Source organism: Rhinoderma darwinii, chromosome 3 (assembly GCF_050947455.1).
Source record: "Rhinoderma darwinii isolate aRhiDar2 chromosome 3, aRhiDar2.hap1, whole genome shotgun sequence".
NCBI classification, from domain to species: domain Eukaryota; kingdom Metazoa; phylum Chordata; class Amphibia; order Anura; family Rhinodermatidae; genus Rhinoderma; species Rhinoderma darwinii.
The window spans coordinates 288,190,748-288,218,729 of NC_134689.1; the positions used below are offsets into that span (position 1 = coordinate 288,190,748).

The 27,982-nt window shown below is 37.8% G+C and overlaps 1 protein-coding gene across 2 annotated transcripts in view; it reads right to left on the reverse strand.

Moving 5' to 3' along the window:
• Window positions 1-27,982, reverse strand: part of FBN1 (fibrillin 1) — a 219,263-nt gene that overhangs the window by 55,523 nt on the left and 135,758 nt on the right. For both annotated transcript variants that reach the window (XM_075858025.1, XM_075858024.1), the window contains exons 24-34: window positions 27,174-27,299; window positions 25,083-25,307; window positions 23,829-23,954; window positions 23,619-23,747; window positions 22,768-22,893; window positions 20,496-20,621; window positions 20,107-20,229; window positions 18,156-18,281; window positions 16,586-16,711; window positions 1,596-1,718; window positions 585-707 (exon numbers count right to left, since the gene is read on the reverse strand). In XM_075858025.1, coding sequence (XP_075714140.1) covers window positions 585-707; window positions 1,596-1,718; window positions 16,586-16,711; window positions 18,156-18,281; window positions 20,107-20,229; window positions 20,496-20,621; window positions 22,768-22,893; window positions 23,619-23,747; window positions 23,829-23,954; window positions 25,083-25,307; window positions 27,174-27,299 — 1,479 coding nt within the window. The remainder of the gene's footprint in view (window positions 1-584; window positions 708-1,595; window positions 1,719-16,585; window positions 16,712-18,155; window positions 18,282-20,106; window positions 20,230-20,495; window positions 20,622-22,767; window positions 22,894-23,618; window positions 23,748-23,828; window positions 23,955-25,082; window positions 25,308-27,173; window positions 27,300-27,982) is intronic.

Here is a 27,982-nt window from a genome sequence, read left to right on the forward strand (position 1 = left end):
GTCTTCCTAACATATCTTACAGTTCACATTGTGTTATTAAAGCTAAAATCTCTTTCTCTGTTGTTGTAAGTATGAAGCCCTATTCTAAGCAGGATGACCTATTCATTGGCTGCACAATCCGACTACCAAACCAAATTTCTTTGCTAATCTGTTGAAGCGATCTCACCATGAAAACAGCAACCACCAAGAAAATAGATATTTCAAAAAGACTATCAGAAAATGGAATGTTTTGTCTGTTATTAGGTTCTTTCCCACCATTAAGTTAAAAGTCTTTTAACATCAATAGCTTCAGAGATAAACCTCAATTTATCAGTAATGATATGAACTGAACCTGAGTGGACACTTAAAGGGGTAGTGCACTTTTAGCAAGTTAATTGTTGTTGTTGTCCGTGACTGGAGTTAAGTGCTTCCGGCATGTACGTCCAGTGCATGGAGGCACCAGGCCAGCTGATCTGTGCGGTGCCCGGGTGTCGGACCCCCACAGATCATGTACTGATGACCTATCCGTTGGTCATCAGTTGTCAGAAGGTGGAAAACCCCTTTAACTTGCAGGAACCAGACAACCCTTTTAAATTCAGACTCACCTGTACAAATGAATCCATCTCCTGAATATCCTTCCTTGCACAGGCATCGGTATGATCCCATGGTATTCTTGCAGTTTGCTTCTTGACTACACTGATGGGTTTGATTTGAGCATTCATCAAGATCTGCAAAAAACAACAAAAACAAACAAATTAATTTTCTATTCTGCTTTCAGCAAGCAACTCTACCTAAGATCAAAGTTGCCGCCACATCACTTTCTGGCACCGACTTATTTAATTATTGTGTAGCCATCAAACACAATGGGGCTTATTTATCAACGAAATTACACCAGTTTTCAGCACACAGAAATTTGCACATGCTTTGTGCGGCTGAATCTTTGTCCCAGGAAAAAGCCTGACTATACTATATAAGTTTAATATAAGTTGAGCACATATGGCATATCCCTAAGATGGCAATACAATTTTAAAGGAACATTAAATGAATAAATTACTTTAAAAAATATAGAAATAAATCTCATATATGTGGTTTTGGAGATCAGTCGTTTCTTTTCTCCTCCATCTCACAAACCTATGTCTGGCTGTAAGGCAACTGGCTGCAGGAGGAGCCTCCCATCACTGCTCTGTCAGCAATAGAAGACCAGGAACCCTAAGCCCCGCCCCCTTAGCCAACTGTCAGCTAAAAATGGAAGGGATCGGGAGGAAAGTAACACCTGTGTTCTCCACAAGATTTCTAAAACATGGGAGTGCTTCAGGAGCTGGAGAAAATGCTGCAGACTGGCAAACAGCATGGGCAAGTTTATCTCCTGTTTACTTATTATTCATCATCATTTTGTTCATCATTATCATTTATTGTTCCTTTAATGTTGTAGGTACTGTATCCTATTTTCTGGGCAATGAGTATGTTGTATCTAAATTCCAGATATTAATCTGCCGCCCACCAATATTGATGAGACTTAATAGACAGACAATACATTCTTATGTACAAGTGTCTAGGTTAATATGACAAAAAACTATATGCACGTACCATTATAGAAGAAAAAAAAAACACTGCACCTGTGCACTTGACGCCATTTCCTACCCATCCGGGGTTGCAGCTACATTTAAAGCTTCCAGGGAGGTTTGTACACATGGCTTGCCTGTCACAGTTGTGAGCACCGATCTCACATTCATTGACATCTGGTAACAAAAGAAAACAGAAAAAAAGAATGAAATCATGTGATCTGAACCCAAAATGTATGAATGTATTTTCTTAGATTAGCCTCGATTTATCATCGTAATTTGCTTTTAAAGGTTATTGCTATACTACTGTAATTGATACTTTAACGCTTAATGATGAAAAAACAACTATTTTTATGTGAAAATGTTTGTGTTACTAACATTGTGAACAACAATTCAATAATTGTCCAGACCTGCATACCCATGTAATAAACGGATAACTTCACTCAAAGCATTTGAATGGTTCATAAGGACTCTTGACAAAGAAGTGTGAAGTGAAGAATTGTTTAAAAAAATAGTTTAAAAAATTGTTTAAAAAAATTTAAATATGAAGGACACACAAAAGTCGCAAACTGCACAGAAGTTTACATTTTTTATTTAAAAAAAGCTGGAGCTTAGTGGAAGGGGTCATCCACGGCCCGACAACGAGCCAACAGTTTACGATTTACAATTTAGAAGCTGGTGTAAATGATAGCACAAATCTACTCGAGCTCGTAGATGGAGTAGATTTGAATTACTGGTGGACGGACGGCCAGAGATGCACCAAGTTTATTTAGGGTCGTGCTCCTATTAATAAAATAGGCAAATCTTACTCCAGCCATCTTTACATTAAGGGAATGGTTAAAGTGGAAAAAAAATAGGACCACCGGCGCTGCTATATGGATCAGTGAGCAATATGGAGACTTAGGCAGGCATCAAGGTAAAGGACTTTATTGTCAAACAGGCCTGTTTGACAATAAAGTCCTTTACCTTGATGCCTGCCTAAGTCTCCATATTGCTCACTGATCCATATAGCAGCGCCGGTGGTCCTATTTTTTTTCCACTTTAACCATTCCCTCAACTGTCAACAAACTTCGTTTGGCTGTGTTTGGGACCTGGCTGCAGCTTTTCATGCCTGTATGACACCTACCGGTGTCCATTACTCAAGGTGAGCGTAATTTTCACATCAACTGTGCTCCCTTGCTCTACCTTGCTTTTATTTTGCACTATGTGGCGCCGTGTTCCTTTTTTTATTCTATTTTAGTTTAATCTTTACATTAAGACTGGCATATAAATCACCAGTCTTGATAAATCTCCCCATAGTGCTTGCATGGTATCTACATTGTAGCAGCTAGAAAATGTTAACTCCATAACCCACCAGGAAATGTGTCAGCTATATGATAACTTCATTTCCTTTACAGGTGCCATTTGGCATGTGCCCACATTCATGCTATCAGTAAAATCACAGGATAATAAATACACAGTACTTGGCCCTACTTTTTAGGCCATGTTGACACGTAGTGTGTTTGTTGTGAATTTTCAATCCAGATTATGCACCGAAAATACACAACACAATACAATGCATGTGATTTTTAACAAAAAAGCATGCGGTGGAAATTGTCTGTATGGCTTTGAGGGCATACTCTATTCTGCCACGGATTTAGTTCCGAATTTGTGGATTACAACTAATCTTTTATGAGAGGTGAATCCAGAGTAAAATTTGCATGTAAATCCACATGCAGATTGACTGCAGATTTCTTATTGTTTTTTATGCTGCAGATAAAGTATGCCACTTTATACTGCAACGTGTTGGTTAGTTGCTTTTCTGCCATGACTCTCAGCTTTTTATTTCATTGTTTAAATCGGAATGTACGGGAATCATGTTGACAAGCTTGTTTTTTTAATCTATAATGCTATAATGGAAAACACATTTTAGGCCCTGTTTTTAAAGAAAAATTTAATACAGAGCCAATAGGATTAAGCAATCCAAAGCAGGATACTGATATTTAAGTAAATCAAGCCAGACAATTTTGGAGTTTACTGTAGTAAAATTGTATTTAAAAATGTACTGGATCGGTATATAAAAATAAAGGGAATTCTTCAAAGTTTGTGTTAAACTTTAGAGTAGAGGACCACAACCTTTTGTAGCTCATGAGCTACTTTCAAATATGACAGATGGTATTGAGTCACACTAAGTAGTAAAAAAGAAAAAGTCTTATAGAGATATGACCAAGTGATACATCTATTACTCTGGTATTAAAGAGGTTGGAAAAGTTCTGCAAACTTCTAAGATACTTTGTTTTTCATAGTTTTTAAGAGCTCTGTTTGTAGTAATTTAATAGGAACCCTCACTGTACACTTCCAAAGTTGGAAAATCTGTCCTAGTGATGTGATGATCTTACAGGTGCATGGCTCGTACCATTACAGTTATAATCACATGAACCACGATAGATATTAATCCCCTTGAAGTAAACGATTTCCCTGATTGAGGAAACACTGCTTTATAGAAAAAAACATGATGGTGCTAGGATTCTGAAGAAATGGGGGTATCGTACAAAAGGCAGTTCTTGCCAATAGGTATAACAAATGCTGAGCTTGTTATATGACAGCATAATATTAAAGAATTGACTAAGGTCGATGTGCGTTTCTGTTCAATAGAAATATCAGCACCTCTTTTGCTACTGCTCAGCATATTCTCAACAAATGCATTAACCTTTTTTACTGCTTGATCCTATGATGAAAAATGCCACATTACACTATATATGTATGTGTATGTATATATATATATATATATATATATATATATATGTATGTATATATATATATATGTATATATATATATATATATATATATATACATATATATATATATACACGTGTGTATATATATATATATATATATATATATATAAAATTGCTCAAGGCAACCAATCAAACTCCAAGTTGGGATGTTTTAATAAAAGCAGAGGCCTGTGTAGATATCACAATGTTAATACATGAAGCAAAGGATACATCCTAAAACATTCTTCCACTCCAACTTTCTCGGCTCCGTGAGATCCTATATAGGTATTTACTGGTATGTACATATAATAGAGACACGTATGCGATGGTAGAAACTTCCACTACTGGATTTCATATTCATGTTTGTTTCCCTGTTGCACATTCAATTACCAGATTATGTGATAAACAAGTGATATCAGAAAGAGTTAATTAAAATAATTTCCGAACGAACTCACCATAGCTGCCCCTCACTGATCCTTTGTACTCTTAACTAGGATATATATTTTCCCACAGAGCTTGAACAGCTTGAGAAATTGATATTTTGCACATTGTCCTGCTTATGGAATGTGGAACATGTCACATTTATGAAAACACAAGGAAAGAATTGCGTGAAGATATATTGGGATCTTTGTAAGAGTCTCGGGAGCTCGAGGAGATTCCTGTACTAGCTAAAAAAACAAACACTACACATATTTTGGCAATTGTTCTTAAAGGAAACTAGATACAACTGACTCTAATCCCCCAATTGTAGACTGTACAGAAAACATATGGTACTGTACCTGTGCAGCTTATTTACACAGAAGAGCAATGTCTGCTACTAGATCCTGTCACCAGAATACAAATCATACTTATCGGTAATGTGAATTCTTAATGTATAGAGAATACGGAGAGATGATAGAAAAAATTTAATGTAGCAAAAACAGAATTAATGTAAACACTAACAATACCTGCTGGAGGTGTCAAGAATCATCATGGTGGACCTGTCCAAAAATGATGTCCATTCTATACTGGTTATGAGTACCAACCCAAATATCCTGTACTTTGCAGAATGGAATCTTTACTTATTAAGTGATATATTTGCATTAATGATTGTTTTGTATTAACATTAAAGTTAAATAAAAAAATAAATAAACTTGAAGGAAATCATCCAAGCAACCCTCAATGTTTTAATATTATCAACAAATATTGAGGGTTGTGGTGATTTGCTTTGTGGTTTGGTCAAAACCATAATAGGATGTTTATTAGAATTGATCCAAAGTCATTCTTCCCAGGGAAAATTTTATTCATGCAAATCTTGGCACAGTGAGTAGATTTCAGATTGATCTCCTGCCTAACTGTCACTTACCCAAGTATAAACTCTCTGGGAACAATTTAGTTTAGGAAATTCAACTGTGCGTAAAGTTTGCAGTCAGAGAGAGGAATGAGATGTTTCGCAAAATGCAGTTTACAACAAATCAATAGAATTCGGAATCTACAAGATATGGACAGCACCACATAAAAGAGGATTTCTAACTATGACAACTTTTTTTTGAAAAGAAGATGGCATGGCATTCAGCTGAGTATTGTTGGTCTGACTTTTGAAACCGTCTGTAACCAGCTGTTAACGCCATCACCTTTCCCCTGCAGAGGGGGATACTCAGCAGTTATTTGCTCTGCTCATAGAGGGGGATCATGTGTGAGAAAACCCCTTTAAAGGAGTATTCCCAACTTAGACATTTATGGATAAAAATAAATTGAGGCAGCACTACCAAATATTCGAATGAAGATCCTTTTATTCCACGTGTGTGCAACGTTTCAGCTTGGTGTGAGCCTTTCTCAAGCATTGGCATATGGCATATCCACAGGCTCTACAACTATATCGAGAACGGGGCTCACCGGACTATCATCTTGTCTGGTGAGACAGCCGCTGGCTGCTGATTCCAGGCATAGACTGGTGTAGAGGTGGCCACCGATCGATTGTTCCGGAAATCCCATAGAACAGAATGGAGAGAGCTGCGCGCAATCTCCTCTCCACTAGTCCCTGCATGGAATTGGAGGCAGCGCACCCCATCAAGTAAAACGGGGGTAGGATGACCCCAGTTCTCGATATTGGTGTTGGTCCCACAGCAAGGACCCGCATCTTTTAGACATTTATGGCATGTGCCGTAAATGTCTAAGTTGGGAATGCACCTTTAACTAATTACAATTATTTTTTAAACCTGGTTTGGCCATTTGGTTGTTTTGGTAAAACTCTTTTGGCAATATTTATTTTCAATCATTGGCATACCTACTATAGTGGCAGGGTATGTGACTCATATGGGGCCTGTGGTGGTAGGGGGCCGGGTAATGAATTATTTCCCCTGCTTACCATGACACTGTCATAGTGGCTATATGCAAGCACCCCTGTATACATATTTATACAGCTCCCATTCATTACTAGCTGTATGAATCCATATGCAGTTAGCTCCCCCTAGTGGTAGCTGCAAGCAGCCAGAATTATATAATTTTTTAATTCAGAAAAAAAGAACTCCACTATTCAGATATATTATACAATTAGTCAGCACAGAATTTTGGAGGTTAACTTTAATAAAGGTGTAGCACATTTGAATGAGCTCTTAGTGGGGAATGGGGCCCATTTTGCCAATTTGTCCTGATGGTATGCACATCTAGATTATGACTTCTGTGTATCTAAATCTAAAGAGTCCACTAAAAGCTATGTCTACATTGAAGTCCTCCTCCAAAGTTGAATATTAGTAATACTATCATACAGCTTTTTAAATATGAATGTCTTTAAATGGACATTATCACCTTGGCTATGATTCTTGTATGCTGATTCAAATTAGCTAACACACGCTACACTTATTTCTTTTTTAATTTCAGACATAGGAAGAATTGTGCTGTAAAAATAGCTTTTATACTTTTGCATAGAAGAGCGTGCTGAAAAGTAGGCCTCTAAATCGCTTGTTTCTGAATGATCATAACATTATTTAATAATTATAAATGAAAGAGTAGATTAACAATAAAACTATCATTTATCTTGATTATGCCACTGTAAAAAAATATATTATTGGGGGCATGATCTGTAAATGCTGCTGGTACCGATATTTACAAATATATTAGGCATTGCTGCCTATTGCATGGCTTTCGAAAAAGCTACTACTATGCAACAATGGCGCTTCGCCCCTGGCCAAATGGAAGCTCCTCCATGCCTTGGCCAGCAGATCTTCACTCCTCTCTGAATATTTTCTATAGCTTTGAAATTTAATTTTGGCTATCTTGTGCTATTTCCTTGCCTATACTGACAGCAAGTGCGCTAGATAAGAAGCTGAACATTGCTGATTTCAGTCTGTAAACTTTTTGGGATTTTGCACACATGTCAAATTACTTTCATCTAATGTGTATGGGCAGTTTTAGTAGAAAAATCCAGAACGTAAAGAATTAAAGGCTATGTCAACTTTTGAAGGTATTTTTTGTTTTAATGCTGTATATGGCTCTTTGTGATATTTAAAAGTTTCATAGGGATCTAACATTTTTATTACTACGAGCATTCCATCTGTTACAGAGGTAACAATAAATCTTTTCTGAACTCTCCTCTAGATTCTACTTAGGAGAAAAAAAATCATGTGTGTGGGTTGGGAATGTGCAGCATGATAGTGGGTGGATTCTGAAACTGAGTGATTAGGAAAATAAAACATGTTTATTTGTGAAAATGGAAACAATCCACAATAACACGGGAGTCGAAATATTTATGCTAAAACTAATGAAGCCCAAAGGACAATGACTGTAGGGCTGTTGGGCAAACTACTAGCATATTCAGATTTCTGCTAACTTTGATTTTACTCATCACCTACACACAGTGAAGGTAGCTATTAGGATGGTCTCATATTGGCCTTTTAATTCACTTGATGATTGATATGATAGAAGGGCATATGTATCATGTGGGCAGTCTATGGGGTCCCAGAAAAGAGGGGGCCTGCCCAACCCTGATTGGGATTATCCCTTATTTTAATAGGTGGTTAGAATCTGTGCAAGGAACATCTCTCCCTAGGTCCTCCAACGTTAGCAATTAACACTTGGATCAAGAGATAATAGGCAAGTGGCAAGCATCAAGTCCTCCTGTCTCAGGTGGTAAGAGGTGCGGGTATCAACCAGCACTAGAAGGGGAATACATTTTAATATTTGCCATGAGGAACTTTTTTTGCTCTGTGTACACCCCTGATAAGATATTTATTAATTTCCCAAAGCAATCATCTATATGATGTAGATGTGTAGTGAAAAACTAGACTATAATTTGGCATTACAAGCTACTTACAAGCAAGGGGTTTTCTGGGTTAGACTATGTTTTGTAAAATACCCGATCAGAACCTCCCCATCTATTAGTCAGAGACAAGAGTTGCATCCAGCATGGCATCTCTTTGTTCTGGAGAATAGCTGGCCTCCAATCTATTTTAATGGGCATCGTGAAATGCTTTATTTTTCCTGCAGTAGTTGCCCAGTGATCAGCTTTACTTCATCTGTAATCTGAAAAGTGGTTATGCAAACCAGACATAAATTTAAGAATGAGTAAACTCAGATGATATTTGTTTAAATTATTGTGGCCTTGAAGTTGCTCATATATGAGACATAAGTTATCCACACTACCCACTTAGAAAAATGGGCATTATTGACATCAGCTATTGCTCCACTATATTCTGGCACACTCAGACATCCTTAAACTAAACCTTTCATGTTAAAAATTCTGCTCTATATATAGGCAGCATAGTATAGTGCAGGAGAAGTAGAGCAGACTGATATTGAGTTTTGTAGGAAAAATGTAACACTCGGTATCTGACTATAGCCCAAGAGCGTACCTGGATGTCGGTGCCATGCTAGCATAGTCGGAAATTGGGTGATGACTGAGGCGCGGTTATGCAGATTACCACACCGTAGTAGGAACATGGTGTCCACGCTAATTATTTTATTGGACTTCAGTGTCGGACAAGGAGTTGTGCTCCATCACAGTAGAAATTTGCCGGCAGAATAGATGAGAATGATCGACACCATTATTGAGTTGGCGCAGACTAATTGGTACAGAGTCTACGTAATCTTCGGCTTAAACCCCCCATAAGTAGATATGGACTTTGCTGGTCACGGTCCTCAGGATAGTCCCCAATGGATGTTCAGATTGCAGGCATAATCAACATCGTGATCAAAGGATCCAGATGTATAACAGGTAGGTAATGGCAAGTCCCGAAATTAGTATCGGAAGGCAAGGTCAGGTCAGACATTGGAATATTAGATCAAGCGGAGTCAAGACGAAAGCCAGGTCAACACAGAGAATCACAGAAAACAAAAGAAAAAATGCCAGGGCATTCACCACCAAGGCTGATAATCAAGCAAGGAACTTCAATAGCAGTTCTCCTTTAAGGTCTCCAACCAATAATATAATTTACTGTGGCTATGCTTCGATCCCACGGCTGAGCGGCACCCAGTGCTGGAAAAGATACTGTGGCGCCCTGCAAGGCATCTGGAGCACTGCGGCAGGTCGAGGATTGTGATCCCTTATATTTCCGTCTTCTCAATGCCAATCCCCGGACAGGCGGGCTGGATGTACCTTGACGAGAAGCATGAAACTCGATGATAAATCTTGGGGCATGAATATTACAAAAATACTCCCACAAATATTCCTCTGGTCCAAAACCTTTCCAGGAAATTAAATATGGTAAGCCCCCACAGTACATTCTCCTGAGATATCAGTAATTATTGGTCTAGGAGCAAAAGATTCCCTGACTGGGTTAGAACTTGGATGGAAGGCATTCAGCAGTGACACAAGGAATACAGGGTAAATGGATAATGATGAAGGTAACTGACACTTGAAGGTGACTGCATTGATTTGTTTGCTGTTAAAGTATGGTCCAATGTATCTTCGTGCTAATTTCTTGGGCAGAACAGAAAAAACAGAGATTAAATGTAGACAGCTATACGTTGTTGACAATTTGAAACTTTGTTAATCTTGTCTTCTCTGGTCTGCATAAATCTTTTGACGCACCTGAGCTTGTTTAATGAAATGATGAGGATGGATGAATTTTAGAAAAGCAAAATTCAACCAACTGAGGGATGCACTTAGTCTTGTAAACTGGGATCATATACTTGTAAATTCGCATTATGGCTGAATAGGACATTTCTAAATATAATAAAACAAAAACAATGGACATTTAAAACATTGAAGGCTGAGGGTTCAGAAAAAGCTTTCCAGACTTACAAAGATCTCAATAGGAAAGGTAAAAATTGAAACAAGCTAGCAAAGTTAGCCGCAGAAAAAAAATAGCAAACGGCAGTAAATAAATGCCTACATTTTTTTAAAATAAATATTCAAATCCAAGAAGAAAAAATATGATAAGATTGTTAATATTGGTCCAGACGGCATTCATCCTTGTGTATCAAAGAAATTGAAATTAATAACTGATACACAATTATATCTTATCTTCTTAGACTCTCTTGTTCAGTGGGTCAGTGTCCACTACTGTCCGGTGAGTTTTAAATCAGTGGTATGTAAAATATTTTGAGAAATTCCAAGGGATAAACTGCAAAATTACATAGCAGTAAATCATCTAATAACTGATAACCCCTATGGATTCACGAAAACGCGTTGTGCCTAACTAACATGCTTGGTTTCTATAAGGAGGTAAGTGCAAATCTAGATATTGGTCATGCGGCTGATGTGATTTATGTGGGTTTTGCAAAAGCCTTGTACTAAAGCTACAGAGACATATACTGGGGTGATGTAAAGGATCTGCCAGGCACTGCTTCAGGGTTAACTCCCAGAATTAATCAGTCAACACCTGAGTGTACATCCCTGAGACAGACACCAGCTTCCTCCACTCAGGCTGGCAGGCTTAGGAGTGGGAGAGCCTATCGCAACCTGGCCAGACTCAGCTAGCTCCCGCCCTCGGTCTATTTAAGCCTGCTCTTCCTGTCCATCTGTGCTTGTGAATTCTTTCCTTGAGGTTTCCTGGCCCAGCTACAGCTCCTGCTACTTTTTGATCCTGCTCCATACAGACCCTGGCTTACCGACTACTCTTCTGCTTTTCCCTTTGTACCTCGCACTCTCCTGGCTTGACTCGGCTCGTTCACTACTCTGTTGCTCACGGTGTTTCCGCGAGCAACTGCCCATTTCCCTTGCTTGTGTTCCCTTGTTTGTTTGTCGTGTTTGTCATGCACTTACTGAGCGCAGGGACCGCCGCCCAGTTGTACCCCGTCGTCTAGGGCGGGTCGTTGCAAGTAGGCAGGGACAGAGTGGCGGGTAGATTAGGGCTCACTTGTCCGTTTCCCTACCCCCCCCCACCATTACAGGTGAAATGTATGTAGAGGTAAAGAATTGGTTAAGAGATAGAAAACAGTCGTTATAAATAGTACATACTCAAAATGGGCTAAAGTCAGCATTGGGGTACCACAAGGATCTGTGCTAGTCTTAATTCTTCTTAATCTCTTTATTAATGACCTTCTGGATGGGATTGAAAGTAAAGTGTTTGCTGATGACAGAAAACTTTGTAGAATACTTAAAACTCAGCTGGATTGTAAAATACTATAGAAATAACTTGATAAACTGGCAGCCTGTGCAAGAAGGTGGCAGCTGGAATGTAATGTTGATAAATGTAAATTAATACACCTAGGCCGCAGTAATAGTATTACTGCACATACATTAAATGGAATAATACTGTGGATAACAGAACAAGAGAAATATCTGGTTGTTCTGGATACAAGTAAGCTAAGCAGCAGTACTCAGAGTCAAGCAGCAGCTGCAAGAGCAAACACGATTTGAGAGTGTATAAAAAGAGGAAAAAAAAACTGTAATCCCAATGTAATATTGCCCCTCTATAAAAAAAACTTGCAAGACCAGATCTCGAATATCGCATTCAGTTTTGGGTTCCACATTGTTAAAAAGATATAGAAGAGCTGAAGAGGGTTCATAGGCGGGCAACTACATTATTAAATGAGATGGTAGGTCTCCATTAAAATGAGAGGCTAGACAATTGGACTTGTTCAGCTTAGAAAAAAGTTGCCTTTGAGGTGATCTTATTAACATGTATAAGTATATGTGTGGTCAATACAAAGAATTAGCACATATTAATTCCAAGAACAAAGGATCAGGGGGCATTCATTACATGTGGAGGAATAGTGATTTAAACATCAAAATAGGAAACGGTTCTTTACAGGATGAGTAGTTAAACTATTGAATGCCCTACCCCAAGAGGTGGTAATGGTAGCAAAGGCAGACAATGACAGTATTCAAAAAAGGAATAGATGCTTATCTAATGAAAAATGGCAGGGAAGGTAATAAATAATTTAGTATTGTATGATCTGAGAAAGGTTAAACTTCACGGACATGTGTCTTTTTTCAATCAATGCAACTATCTAAGGCAATATGGGACATAAGGCCCCTGATCCCACGCTCTGTGATAGAATGTCTCCGATAGCTCATTGAGGGGCTCTAGCTTGACAATGAATGGTAAAGAAGGATCTGGATAGATAGGTACAAGGGCTGTAGCAAATCTGCCACAGAAATCATCAAAAGCTTCTTGAGCCGATTGGGACCAGAAAAGGGAAACCTTGGAACTGCTCAGAGCAGTCAACAACTGTACAATAGAGAAAAAGTTGTGAATACATTTTTTATATAAATCAGCTAAGTGTCTCAGAACCTCTTTTCGACTTGACAGGATTGCCCGCTGCCACACAGCTGACACCTTCTTAGGACCTATTTGTATATACCATGGGTGAAGAGAATAAAGCAGAAGAAATTTCACTGTGTCTACAGAATTCACATCCAAGAAATCTCAAAAGATGTCATTAACATAATTTTGAAAAGTTGCTGAGGGCATTACAGGTACTTTAAATGCCTATAGCAGGTACGAAAGGCGGTCTTTCACTCATTGCCTTCTGGGATGCAGACAAGTTTATAAACACACCTCAGTTCTAATTTAGAGGAAATCCTGGTGGACCTTAGTATCTGAAGGAACTCAGGGACCAGTGGAGGGGGATAACGATTCTTGATGGTAATATTATTGAGCTCTCGGTATTCGATACATGGCCGAAGCAAATAGTCCTTCTTTTCAACAAAAAAATCCCGGCTTTGCCAGGAAGTCCCTCAGCCAGGGGACGCCAGAATAATAGGGAACAATGGAGATTTGAAAAAAATCTAAATACAACCACTTCTTAAGTGAATCCTGAAGAGTAGAAAGCAACAGAATAGTTGTCCAATGAATGGGGACAGAATAGAGAATTGAACTATCCCTTAGCTTAACCAGGACAGGGTCTTTCTTGGGTTGAAGAGCTTTCCGGTGTAGTTCAGCAAATCTTGTATACATGAAGCAGCCACTGGCACCAGATTTAAGTATTGCTGCATGCATTGCCCCCTTAGGCTCTGTACTATGCATAACACAGTGTATACGTTTTGCCGGGGGTATATCTTTAAACCTATCCAGTGTCTCTTTAAACTGATACATTATCAGACATTTCTTTTGAGAGATCGATGATGTAATGACGGAAAGAAGGGGCGTAGCAAAATTAAATTTAAAGGGTGGTGGCCTAACAAACCTCAGTGATATCATATACGACTATTAGTGTACTGCTGATGACGTTACTGTACTGTATTATAAAGCAAGTAGATCATTTGTATATCCCAGTCTACTCTATCAGCTACCTAACTGCTAGATGCTCTTGTTTTCCGTGCTAAAAAAAATGAATTTTTTTCACTTGTGATTAAGATTAGAAACATTTTGGATGTAAATCAGTTTTCATTTCGGTAACAGGCAGTGCCTCCAGATGTACAGTACAAAAGTATGGTATTTGTTTTATTGCCAAGCCGTGAATGTCTTCAATATCTTTAAACATTTTACAGAAAGCCATAATGAAAGGTTGCCCTTTAGATTGAGAAAGACTGCCTTTAAATCCTTTCTGCTGATAGGCTTTCCAGAAGAAAATGGACTGTATCCAGTAGGTTGCATATGCTTTATTAAGGGCTATTGTACACTAGCACGGAGCCTGTACGGCTCGTTCAGTATGGTGTCGTACAACCTCCATGCACTGCCATACAGGCTCTGTGTGTACAAAAATATTGTCCCCTAGAAGCATTGCTCCAGCACATGGAGCATGCCATGTTTTTTTTCTGTGGGATTTGTACAGAATCCAACAGAAGAACTTCCCTATGCTTGTTTATGAAATTGTAGGCATACAGAGGTACAGAAAAGGGTCATGCACCTTTATGTAAATCCCTAATATGGCTACATACGAAACAGAGCTGGTATATTGCCATGTGAATAAGCCCTCGCTATGATCGAACTCATAGGCACAAACATAAAAAGAATCTGAACAGCATGCTCACTAAAGGATTGGTGTGACGTCCGTGGTTGCTGACCATGAACTCCTTCCATCCAGTCGACGCCCTTCTCTCCAGAGATGTCTGCACATACGGCCGTCCTGTTCCACATTGACCACCAGGATGCGCTCGCAAGCTCAGTCCAGACTTAAGAAGCCAGAGCATTGTTGTCGTATCCTAAGTTTGTCTTCCAAATGGTCCCCTAGTGTTTCCTGCTCCCAGTGTTCCTGTATCCTGTAACCTGTATCCTGATCTAGTGCCGTGCTGAGCTGTTGCCGTGCTGTATACCACGCCTGTCCTGCTCCTCCATGCCTGACGTCTACCTGCTGCCTAGTCCCAGCCAAGCCTGCCTTGGTACTGTCCGAGCTGCCACAGGTACCCTATATGAACTATAGACTCTGACCTGCGCCCTGTTGGCCAGCTGCCATACCGACAAAGCGGTACGGCCCAGTGGGTCCACGAACCCTACGTGACAATTGGATTTTCCCATCTTCACATGACTTGTGCCCCCTCCAGCCATATCAATATAGTGTACTATAAAAAGATGACTTCCTCCAGTTTTTCATCCACTTTAAGAGAATCTATTTAATTGTTTTTTTTGGACACAATACACACATGCACTGCTATCTGTCTCTACACAGCTCTATAAAGACAACTGAACATTGGATCCAATATTTTCTCAGAGTTGAGATAAAACATAAAAAAATAAACTTTAAATAATTAATTAAACTGTTCTATTCACAAATCTGATGGTTGCACTCAGAAAATGTTATTTACATCATCTATCATCTACATTTATCATCTCTATATAGAGCAACTTAGAATACTGGGCATCAAAAGTCAAGATCCCACAAGAGCCCAGTCTATTATGTAAATGTCAGGTTTCAAGGTCATAACAATGACACTAACAATATCTGATCCATAAATCCTGATTTTAGCCAAGAGTTGATTTACATCTTGTCATTCATCTTTAGATACTAGACTATCATGAGTTTCATTAACAAGTTTCTAAACAGAGAACAAACCTGTGTACTCATTTTGTTATACCATTATAATTACGTGAGACCTAGCTGAGGCCTTCAAACACTGGCGGAAACCACTAGAAATGAGGACTGACCAAACCATATTATTACTTCTCAGGACACGACTTCTTCTGAAACCTTATTGAAATTATTAGATTTTCTCTAGGATCTTTAACTTCCTTCTTGAAGACCATTTAGAACTGATGAATGTAGTATATAGCATGGACATGCAGTCTGAGTGAATCCTGCTGGCCATATGGTGCTAAAGTCACTGAAGGGTATATACACTTTTGCAACCATTTTTTTTTTTTTACTCCCCAAAGTGTCTAAATAAAGAATAATGAAGAAACTTTGATTGAAGACAATCCATCATTTTGTGTATACAGCTACTATGCATATATATATATATATATATATATATATAGATATATAGATATGTATATCTATATATATAGATATGTATATAGATATATATCTATATATATCTATATATATACATAGATATAGATAGATAGATATATTTATGTATTTATGATCACTACTGTTGTCCATTACAACTATGTAACTTATTACATTTTTCTAACCTGCACTAGAAAAATCACACTGGTATCTGATTGGCTGAGAAGCACCTCTACTTTCTCATTGCAATAGTTTTCTTATATTGTTGTAAGTTATAGGCTGCCAACTTTGGTAGTGTAAGTTGCACATTATTGTAACTATGCTGCTTGAATGTACAAAACTTAACACTATATAGGTATGAATAGAGACAAAAGAAGGTCTTCTTCTCACCCTCATCATAACATGTAACAGGCACAGACTAACATGACCAATGGATGACCGTTCCAGTGCATGGTTGAAATCTTAATAGAGCATCTCAATAAATAAATGGGAATAGAAACGTTATACTGCACAAACTTTATACCGCCTGTTACCTGTGCATCCGGTGATTCCTTTCTTGCCAGAGTAGCCAGGATTACAATGACAGATGAATGAGCCTTTGGTGTTCTCGCAGCTTCCACTTAGACAGATGTTTAAGTGGAGTTCACACTCATCGACATCTGAAACAAAATACACTTGTCAGTAGAACGATTAACTACAGAGTCAACATCTGTACACAGAACAGGCTTGCAAGCAGATTACATGACACAGACAGGGGAATTCAAGCAAACCTGCTAGTGATAGATCTCGGAAATCATTTCAGGGAATCTTAACCACTTGTCTGCCAGCCCTTCCTAACAGTCTTAAAACAATATACAATTAAATAACCGGAATGTTAGTCCATTATCTGATCATGCGTGTCAGCCTAATCCAACCATCACATCCATAATATCTGTATCTCATTGACCACTGCCATATTAGTATGTACACTGACCAAGTTCTCCGCTATGTCTGTTACGGCATGCGTTTATCCTTCACATACATCCAGTCATAAATGGAAACTTGGCTGTGCTCCTGCATCCCTAAGTGTAGAAACTGTTTGCAGACTTTCTCTAGTAAGTTGTTTGTACTCTTCACTTCTACTGCCATTCATTTCTAGCACAGGAAATAGGGATCTGACAGCAACAATAGTCAGTCACATTAGCTCTTCTGTTGACACTACGGCTCCTCCCTTTGTTCCCTCTCTCAGCTCTTCCTGGCAGCCAGTCATAATAAAAGAAACCCTCTTATCCCTCTCACTGTACACGTACATGCTTAATTTAATCTATAGTCGTAGCGAGTAAAACATGATCTGGTATCAGTGACTAACTCAGTGTCCATCAGGGATGTGTTTGACAAAGTAGAGCCTTCACCTCAATTTATAGACGGTAACGTTTTTGGAATTTAATTTTCCAATTTTTTTTTTATTAACAAGTAATGGCGGAAGTGTATTTCTAAGAGGATATCGTTTGGCAAGAAAGTTAACTAGTTTTCCAACTTGTTGTTTTTTTTTTAATTTGAAATAGTTATAGCTGGCAGTCTGAGAAAAAAACAGTGTGAAATGTAAGATTGTAGCACTTTTATATCCGGAGACACAAAACTTAAAAGTGTTTTGGTCAAATCTCTTGAAATACACTTTAAATGAACTAAGAACAGCTAAGCTAAGAAGCCAAAGACAGAAAAGAATGACATTTAATACAGTCATCAGATGTACCCCTAGGGATAGATTTAATACAGGATCAGAAACCATACTACATGTGCTTTACATGATATTTAAAAGAATATTTCTTAAGTAAAACCCCAATATCGACTAATTGTAGAATTGGCTTCCAGCATGGAGAATATCTTCTTTTTGTGGGGATCATTTTACAATGAAAGTATCATTCCTAAATTGCTAATAAATGGGTTGCAATGTAAAACAGTTTTGCGATGTGTGACCAAGCGATCCGCAGACACTTCCTTTCCTGCATTGATAATTGGAAAACAGTATATAGACACGCTTGCAAACAAGCAACATTTTACAACAAAGAAGTCGTGTATTTTATCCGACAAATCTTTCAGAAAATGTATGAAGCTTTAACTGACCTAGACAAGCTTTCATGTCAATGGATGCCATGTAACCATCATAACAAAGGCAGCGGTACTCTCCGGGTATGTTTGTGCACTGGCCTCCATCGCAGATGTTTGCATTCGTTTCACACTCATCAATGTCTAGATATAAACAAATACAAAGAAATTGTAATGTCATGTTACAATCAAGCAGATATTTAATAAACAGATTTATTTGAATATCTCATCACATCTTAAAAAATGTGGCCACTGATGTACATAAACTCATGTCAGTGACAACGCAAGGTTACATATGTTTTTTACAATAGGGAAACATTGATGCTACAATAAATCGTAAGAAATATATGAAATGGAAAGTGTCGTTAAAGTGAATAAGGGCATTACAGTTTCTTACTATAGTTCTGTTATCAAACTTGCTTCCTTTATATTATATGTAATTCCCTAATATATCACCTACACATTACCTAAAGTAGATTTTAGAAGTCTATATACTATGGCTGGAAATACAGTATATGCAAATTTGCAGGAAGGCAATAATACTACAGTACCCAAGATATTGCAATTGCAATTTAAGTATATTTTTATTAAAACGTATGTGATCCAGTCTGTAGCTTAAATAGTAGAATTTCTAATAAGAAAAACTGACCATCCACAGAATAGGTGATAAATATATGAACGCTGGGGGACACACCGCTGGGACCGCTGACTGATCACTAGAATAAGGGTCCTGAGACCCCGATTCTTCCTCACTGCACGATCACAGTGAGGAAGAGTTTGAAAGGAGCGGCTGTGTCCATCTGACCCAATGACATTGAGTGCACTCGCTCCATTCAAACTCCTCTTCATTGATGGGATGCAGTATTGAGGAACGAAGGGGCTCATTTAACATATATCCTGTGGATAGGTAATAAATGTTCTTAGTGGGAAAAACCTTGTAAATAAAATTATATCCGTTAAGTATATGTCCCTCACATGTTCTTTTCTGACAAAATTCTAGATATTCGTTTCCTAGTGTGACAACTAATATGGTAGTGTTCACAGGTTCCACTTGTGTTGCCACCCACGTTTCCCTAGACTAAAATGACAAATATTTCTAGTTATGTAGCTATAAATGTGGAACGTATTATACATCTTTAGATTTGGTGTTCAACGGTTTGGGAAAGCTTGGTGTCAAATCCAGGTAGGAGTTGTAAAGGCTACTATATTGGTTGCCACCCTTCCCAGGAAACAGATATAGCTAAGACATAGCTGAGTGTTTGACAATTTGACAGATAGGGAAAATTCAAGGACTTATTTTTACAGATTTTATTTTACAGGGAGCAATGCTCTATAAATATTAACTTATAAACATAAGGACAATGTAGTAAGTACTGGAGCCTATCTTGCCCTACATGCCTGAATTATGGTATTTCATTTCACACACACACACATATATATATATATATATATATATATATATATATATATATATATTAAGTGTAACATATAAGTTCAGTGGACAACTTATTGATTTTGGTTAGACCACTGGTGTCCATAGCTTCAGGCCTTCAGGGCACAATCCCCAGGTTTTTAGCCCAGTGCCCCAGATTCCTGGGTGAGCGCCACTTTCAGCTGTGTCCTTAGGACACGGATACAGTTGAATACTACTGGCGGAGCAGGAGGCACCAATTCAGAATCAGTTGGTTTCGAACAAATTGTAAATGACAGGGTAAGATTAGTACAGCATATAACAGCCTCCGTTCACCTAAAGTTAATTCTGAATTATATATTGCCTTCAGCCATGACTTGGATATAGCTTTTTTTATGTATGTAGAATATTTATATTACATGGCTAATATCAAAATCACTTAGTAACTGGTATTTTAGCTAAAAAAAAACAAGAACAACAATTAATTATCAATGTCATTCTGTGCTTAAAATACACATTCGTATGATTTTCCAACATCGGAATAAACAGAAGACTTACCTGTACAGGTTCTGTGATCTGGCATTAAAGCATAACCTTCTATGCAGCTACACTCATAACTTCCTTGAGAGTTGGTACAGTTTGAGTCACATCCACCATTGAAATAGTCGCACTCATCAATATCTGAAAAACAAATTAATATTTTATAATGAGATAAAAAAAAATGTATCTCCAGATTACCTTAGATTTTCAGATATCCCATTTCTTTGAGGAACAAACATAGAATACAGAATATAGCAGAGCAGTATACGGAGTCATCTGGCAGACCTCTTTGAAGAATAAAGGAGCTGTACAGTACAGTAAGGGTCAAGTTTTGGTACTTTTCCTTTATATTTTGCTTTATTTTACTGTAAATGGCAAAGTTGAATCAATAAAAGTATATCACTTACCCACACAGGAGAGTTTATCAGGGGTTGGTTGGTATCCTGGATCACACGCACACTGGTATCTCCCAATCAAATTTATACATCGACCATTTCTGCACAGATCTGTGCTAAGCCCACACTCATTGATATCTAGAGAAAATATGGAAATTTGCCATAAAAAACTAGGTGGATAAAACATCTAGGTCAGATCTAACATCATAGATACCTGGTGTTCACAATGACATGATTTATGATATGTTTATCCTCATTGGAAAGTCTGGTAAAAAGGATTCTACTTTTATTATTTGACTTTTAGAAACATTCTTGAAATATATAAATACCGGTAACACAATAAAAAAAAGTCCTGGGGCAACGGTGCAGAATGCAGACTGGTCGCACTTACATCTCCTTATCCTAAATAACATCTAAAGTACAGACTATTTATTACACAGCCAAGGGCTTTATGACTATTGGGTCCAGCCCAAAAGAAAATGTATATAATTTTATAATGTCTACCAATGAGATGAAACAGTGGAACCACATAAAAGTTTCAATGGAACATACATATTGAAGGTTGATGTTCATTAAAGTTGATAAAAGAAAATAAACCACATTAATAATAGGAAAAAAATAATTTTCAATTTAGTATAATATACAGATGTAGCCATCTTTATCTTGACTTAATGCATTAAATACACAAGGTCAAGAAACGAACTTTTTTTAATGACTTTTTCAATGGCTTTTGTTGTGTGATATTACGCTGCAACAAGTTATCAGAGTCAAGATAAAGATGGCTACATTCGTAGTATGTATCATTTTTGACGGGAATTTAGAACTTGCTTTCTCTCCTTAAAAATGGAAACACCAAAACAATGATCCTGTTTACGAAGCATTTATCTAGAATAGTGGTTCTCATCAATAATTGTATTAATGTATTCTTTATAGAGTGCTTTAACCCCACTGTTAGGTTCCTCCAAGAGTTGTGATTGCTAAGTAGCACCCAAAAAAGTGCGGCCAACAGCAGCTGGGGGGGGGTACCTCTACATCTCCACATTTCTGTGTCAATAAATATGGAACTAGATGGCCGGTGGTGCATATTATTACTTGCCACCAGCATTTCACATGCACATTTTCTAGCACTGGAGCATGGATTATGAGGTGAATATTATTTGTAATACCACTATTAAATAGCAGTGAGAAGTGAGACTGACATCAGAAATTGAGTATACAATAAGCATTGAGTTTGGATTATTGCGACACCAAAAACACATAATAAAATGAGTCTCCTTCTAGGACCTCAAGCGTTAGCTTGTCATTGCATTGGAACATGCCAGTACTCTAGGATCGAGCGCCAGCTGTAGAGATGAAGTTTGCCATCAGTATCAGTACACATCAGGGCAGTATGCGTGGTGTTCCTGCCGAATTACATATAAAGCTGGAGATCTGCTTCTTGGACTGTGCAAGGTGTTACAATGATTTGTTAATGTTCTCAAAAGATGATGACACAAAAGTAAAATCAGGCCATAATATCATTTTGTTTGCAGCCAAGTCTGTAACGCACCATCTGCTTGATATCAATGCAGATATGTCTGCGGTGCAGGGCGTGAGGTTGGCATCAGTATGTCATTGTTGTAAGGAGTTACAAGTGGAGGTTTTCCAGAGAATATTCAGAAAACTAGGAGACATCTCAAATATTCTATAAGGCCAGGATCACACACACAGTTTTGATGCCGTTTCTGTGGCAGGTTATGGTTCATATTTTTGAGCCAAAGCCAGAAGTGGATCCAAAAGGAAGGAGAGGTATAAAGAAAAGACTGATGCATCTCCTTTATTTTGTTCCACTTCTTTGTTTAGGTCAAAAAACGGAGCCAAAAACTGCTTCAAAATTGTGTGTATTCAGACAGATGCCGTTTCCCTACAAACTCAACAGAAGAAATATTATCCTCTGAGTAACTAGCGGTAAATATTAATGGGTTGACATGCAGATCATTATAGCAAGGAGGAAATGATGTGTATTTTTGTATGGGTCTGCCCCGTCCATGCACATAGATATATAGAATATGGATAGTTATGAATAATCACTGCCTTCAAACAAAATGAACCAACTGAATGCCTGGAAATGCCTTGTGAGCAAGAGAACATTGAATAGTTAATTAGAAAAAAAGTTCAATATTTCGTTTTATTCCTAACATCGTCTTCTTTATGACTACATGATCTGAGGCCATTTAATAAAATAAAAGTTGCATTGTTTGGTAAGGGCTACAGTTTTGAAGGTACCACAGTGTGTCCAACATACCAAGGCAAGCAGAACCATCGGGCGCCACTTCATGTCCAGAAGGACAGTCACATTTAAAACTTCCCTCTGTATTCAGGCAGTAGCCACCACGACACAAGAGCGGGTTTCTTTCACACTCATCAATATCTGAAATATAGAAAAAGATGGACTTAGTTGCTTCAATGATATAAAATTGGTACAACATGTAATGAGGTCTATGATAATAAATTACTGTAAAATAATGTTTTCTTTAAAAAGGTACCTGTCAGTAGGATCGGAATCTCAAAGTCCCATTGCAGCAGCTAAATCTCCTTCTCCTCCATGCCAATTAGTTGGCAAGGAAATAGTGCTTCATGTGTGCCAATGATGATCCCTCTCAGCCAATTAAAAACTGCCAATTAGCAAGTCATTGAAGGAAGCAGGGACACAAATTTATAATCCCCTGACCCGGGGCAGACACAGACAGAAGAGGGCCCCTGTGCAAGAACAGTATATGGGCCCCTCACTGTCAAAAAATCTAAACATAGAGCTCCATGTGACGTCTCCAGTCTCGTACACCAGTATTTGTGAACCATGAAATTCACTAGCCTGGTCTCTTACATGCAATCTAATAGCCAGTAGGAAGCTGCTCTTAAGGCTAGTGGCCTTATATACATATACATATGGCCTTATATACATATACATATGGCCTTATATACATATACATATATATATAAAGCTGGCCACAGACGTAAAGATTTGTCCGTTATATAACGAACATAGAATTTTTTTTTAAATCAGAACTGTGATGGGTGTATACATGAAAAGATATTTCCCACTTTACAAACAATTTTAAGAAATTGAATATGAAATTGCACTTGAGCATCACTCACCCATACAGTTCTTCATCATCATGAATCCACTCTCGTAGCCTTCAAAGCAGTCACACTCAAAGTCTCCTGGAGTGTTAATGCAGTTTCCTTGTCCACAAAGGTCAGGGGATATTCTGCATTCATCAATATCTGTAAAGATGACGGTGGTTTAATGCTGAAAACGTCCCCATTACATTGATGAGCCATTATGTTAGATAGATTAACACTTACCTGTGCAGTTTCTTTCCTCAGCATCCAGGGCAAAACCATTGTCACATCGGCACTTGAAGCTACCAATAGTGTTCCTGCATTTACCATACTTGCAAAGACTTGGAATCATTTTACATTCATTGATATCTACAAGGCAAGAATATATTGTTAACAAAAGTATTCTTTATTCTGCATCTATGCTGCTTTTCTGTCCTAAAGATGAAATAAATAATACTAATGGAATATGAAAACATAATGGACTTAGGCTTCTTCACACAGTTTTTTTTGCAGATTTTACGTAAGAAAGAAAACGCATTTCTTTAATGGTACATGCGCTTTTTCTGTGGCGTTTTTTCTAAGTAGTATTATTAAGTACCTGCCTATTTACATTAGATTTTTATGTGCCATTCTTCACATAGCAAATCATGTGATTCAATAATCATGTGATTTAATAATTATGTGATTCAATAATCATGTGATTCAATAATCATGTGATTCGATAACACATGCTTTTTTGTGGCATCCTTCAGAATAAGTCAAGAGACATAGTTTTTTGGATCAGAGAAAAAAAAATGGAAGTCTTATAGGGAGGAAAATGCCACTAATTGGCTAAAACATAACACCAAACCAACCCTATGCTGTGATTCCAAAAAAACGCCACTGACCCAAAAAACGCAAGACAAAAAAAGGCCACAAAAAAAACCTCACTGCTTGTAGTGTGTTTAATATTTTTCTATTGACTTCCAGGTAATATATGGTCGAATCGGCAAAAAAAGGTCACAAAACGTGTAGCGTCTTTTTCCTAACAGTGCTGTGTATAAAGGCACCCTTAGGGGCCTGCAAAAATCCATGTTCTTGCCGCTGAAACAAACCCATTCAGATGAACGGAACTGATTTTAATTTGCAGAAATTGCTGCAACAAATCTGCCGTATGTGGATATACCCTTAAAGAGGGAGCCCCATATTGGAAAACATTCCGTAAAAGCTTGCCTTTTCTGCAGCAAGCCTACAGGGAAAACAAATCATACAACTCCATGATAATTCAACAAAGTTATATGGAGTTCTATTGCTCACCATGGAGGCACGTTTGAGCTACGGTACAATAGATGTAGATCTTCACTTCAGGTGACAGATAAAGTTTGTCTTGTAAGTATTTGATGGGGGGCTGGCCAAATGTTTCCAACTCACCTAAAGAAGTTTTCCAACCCCCTAAAATAGAGGTCAAACGCTATGGGATGTTAAAAAAAATATCTGTTTGGTTGTTCTTTCTTTTACCTTTAGAGAATGTTTTTCCTGGAGTAATCTCTTTAGATGAAAAACCAGGGCCTCTTGGGCAAAGAATTTCAAACTCTGGTGTTGCCTTTTGTGGACACTCTTCACAGTCCGGCCCCCAAGCAGCACCAACAGAGCAGCAGCAAGCGTCCATTCTATGGCGACCGGAAATAGGAGCAGAACACTCCTCCTCCTCGTGCTTCAAGTAGCAGGTCTCCACACGTATATCTGAAGTAAAGAATAAAAGGACATTAATAAAATGTTCTTAACTTTCCATTTAGCTCTGTCCTCTACGTTATTTGATGTCACCAAGAATTCGCCAATAAAAGGTGCATGGACTAAAGTCCGTTCCTAAATAGATATTGCGGTATTACAGTTTCTGCAAATAAATCTTATGCATTGTATATTAAAAACGGAAGTATGGAATTTACCAATATACTTACTTTATCAATTCCTTACGGTTTCTGAGATCTCTGCTTGCAGTCAATGAATGGGGACCTTTATTGTTTACTTTCAGGGAATAAAATTCAGTCCTGGTCATGTAATGATCAAACAGGTATATGGCTTATTACACTTACAGAACACTTATCAGAGCTCTGTCTTTGTAATGAGCCCTGCAACTGTGTAATCATAACATGACCAGGACAGATTTGTATCCCCTGGAAGTACAAAATAAAGGTTCCCATTCCATGACTGCAAGCAGAGGTCCTAAAAACCGTGGAGAATGCATAATGTATATTGGAAAATTGTATAACTTTTCATTATATACTAAATAAGACTTACTGAAACTGTAATACTCCTTCAAGGCTACACATTCTAATAGATAAGCTTCAATAGTTATAAAAGGCTTAAAAATATTCTACTGTTAACAGGAATTTTGCTTGAACAAATTTAGAGCATTATTGAAATGGTAGTGGACATACAGATGTGTCCCCCCTTAACTTTTCCCCAAACTGAACATATCCTAAGATGTATGGCGCAAGACGTTACGTCACTAATGCCTCTAATGGATGCCAACCATCGGCCGTCCGTCGCCCATAGACTCCAATGTTAAAAAAAAGTATTTGTTTAACATATACGTTTTTACTGGATGAGGCAAGATTTTATTAAATTGCTTTCATGATAAATTGTATAACTCAGGCCCTGTTCACATCACATTTTGTCACCGTTTAATGTAGACGCCGAGAAAATCTCTTAATGTTTACATTAAACAGAGGCTGTGCCGGATGAATAACATTGGCATCCATCACCCATAGGCTATAATGACATCGATTTAACAGATACATCAATAGCTTTTCATGACGTATACGTTAAACGGATGCCGTAGTGGTTTACAAGTGATGGATACCACTGGTAGGCAACCATTTAACGCATCCATCACCCATAGGCTACCATGTTAAAAAAAAATAGCCGGACAGAGCCAAAAAGACACTCTTTTGGCCACTGTGACAATGAAGCCCTATGGACACGTTTAGCGTGTCCATTGGGAGCATTTCCGAGGTACATGGAAAACATAAGTAAAAAACCATGATGTAGGTCTGTAGGCGTTGTCACTGCCCTCAGTAATGAGTCAACAGGGAATGGAAAACTACAGAAGCCAAAAATTGTTGGGATTGACATATTTGCTGTAGTATGTGGTAGATTATTTTTCTATAGTGGTAGTTATTGAATCTGAGTCTAAAAACAGTAGATAGCATGAAAACGCTAAGACTAACTGGCCATTTGGGTTACACACCAAGCCACCATTCCTTTTGATCAAACAAGATTTTGATTCTGTGTATAAATTTAATCTATTTTTATTAAAACCTTTTTCTGAATTGGAACAGAAGGAAGATTCTCAAGTGCAACGCCTTATTCATAATTTCCTATTTGCTTTTATCATTTAACAGCCTGAAAAAAAAACGTTTTAACAATCTGCAAATCCCCCTGTGAGTCATTAGAACCGCAAACTGGATTGTGACAACAGCAATCTGTCAATACGAGAAGTACTAGAACATTCCTGGATTATATCACTGTTATGCAAAATTCATTGGGGAATTGTTGGAATAAATATTCTATGTGGTAGAGCATTCTGCAATGCTTGTGATATTATACCAAGGCACGTGCGTCCAGAAGCATCAACCTTCATTCCAGGGGGGCATTCACAGATAAAGGACCCGATTGTGTTTTTGCAATTGGCATTGGTGCAAACTCCGGGAAATACCTCACATTCATTAACATCTGCAACCAAAATAAATAAATGTTGCATTAGTAGGGAACACAAATAACACAATTTATCATACAATACTAAAAAGAAGGGTGTGGAGCAATTCCCAACTGTACATAGTTCTTATACAGTGAGCCTGGGAGGCTGAGAGGAACATCTGAAATGAAAGGGAAGGGCATATAAAGACATAAAACACAATATAAACATAGATTCAGTATTAATGCAAAATAATGTATTTTCTTTGCTCACTATACAAGGGAATGTAGGAGCAAAATATACGTACATTCTCTCTGTGAAGGAGGATGGACAATGAATCCTTGACTTTATTCTATATATTATGGTCCTCTGATGTGAATAGTCAGCATTTAGTGAAAGTGTGCCCTACTGTTTGCCCGATATGTTCCTGTAACCTTTTCATGACGTGTTTTGGACCTTTATGACCATAGATAAATGTCACCTTTTGGATTGAGGCATTCTAAAGGTTTTTTTTCTTAGTCTACCCACCCCAAAAAAATATATATATATATTTTTAAGCAGGTAAAATAGGGCTTTGTTAATATTGAAAATTGAAGCTGATATCAATTTATTTTTTAGGTAATATTTAGGGAAAAATAGTCCAGAGCAGAAAAAAAAATCATTTCCTAACTTTTTCATGTTCTGTTTTAAGGTAGCTTGTTTAATGAATAATAATTACACA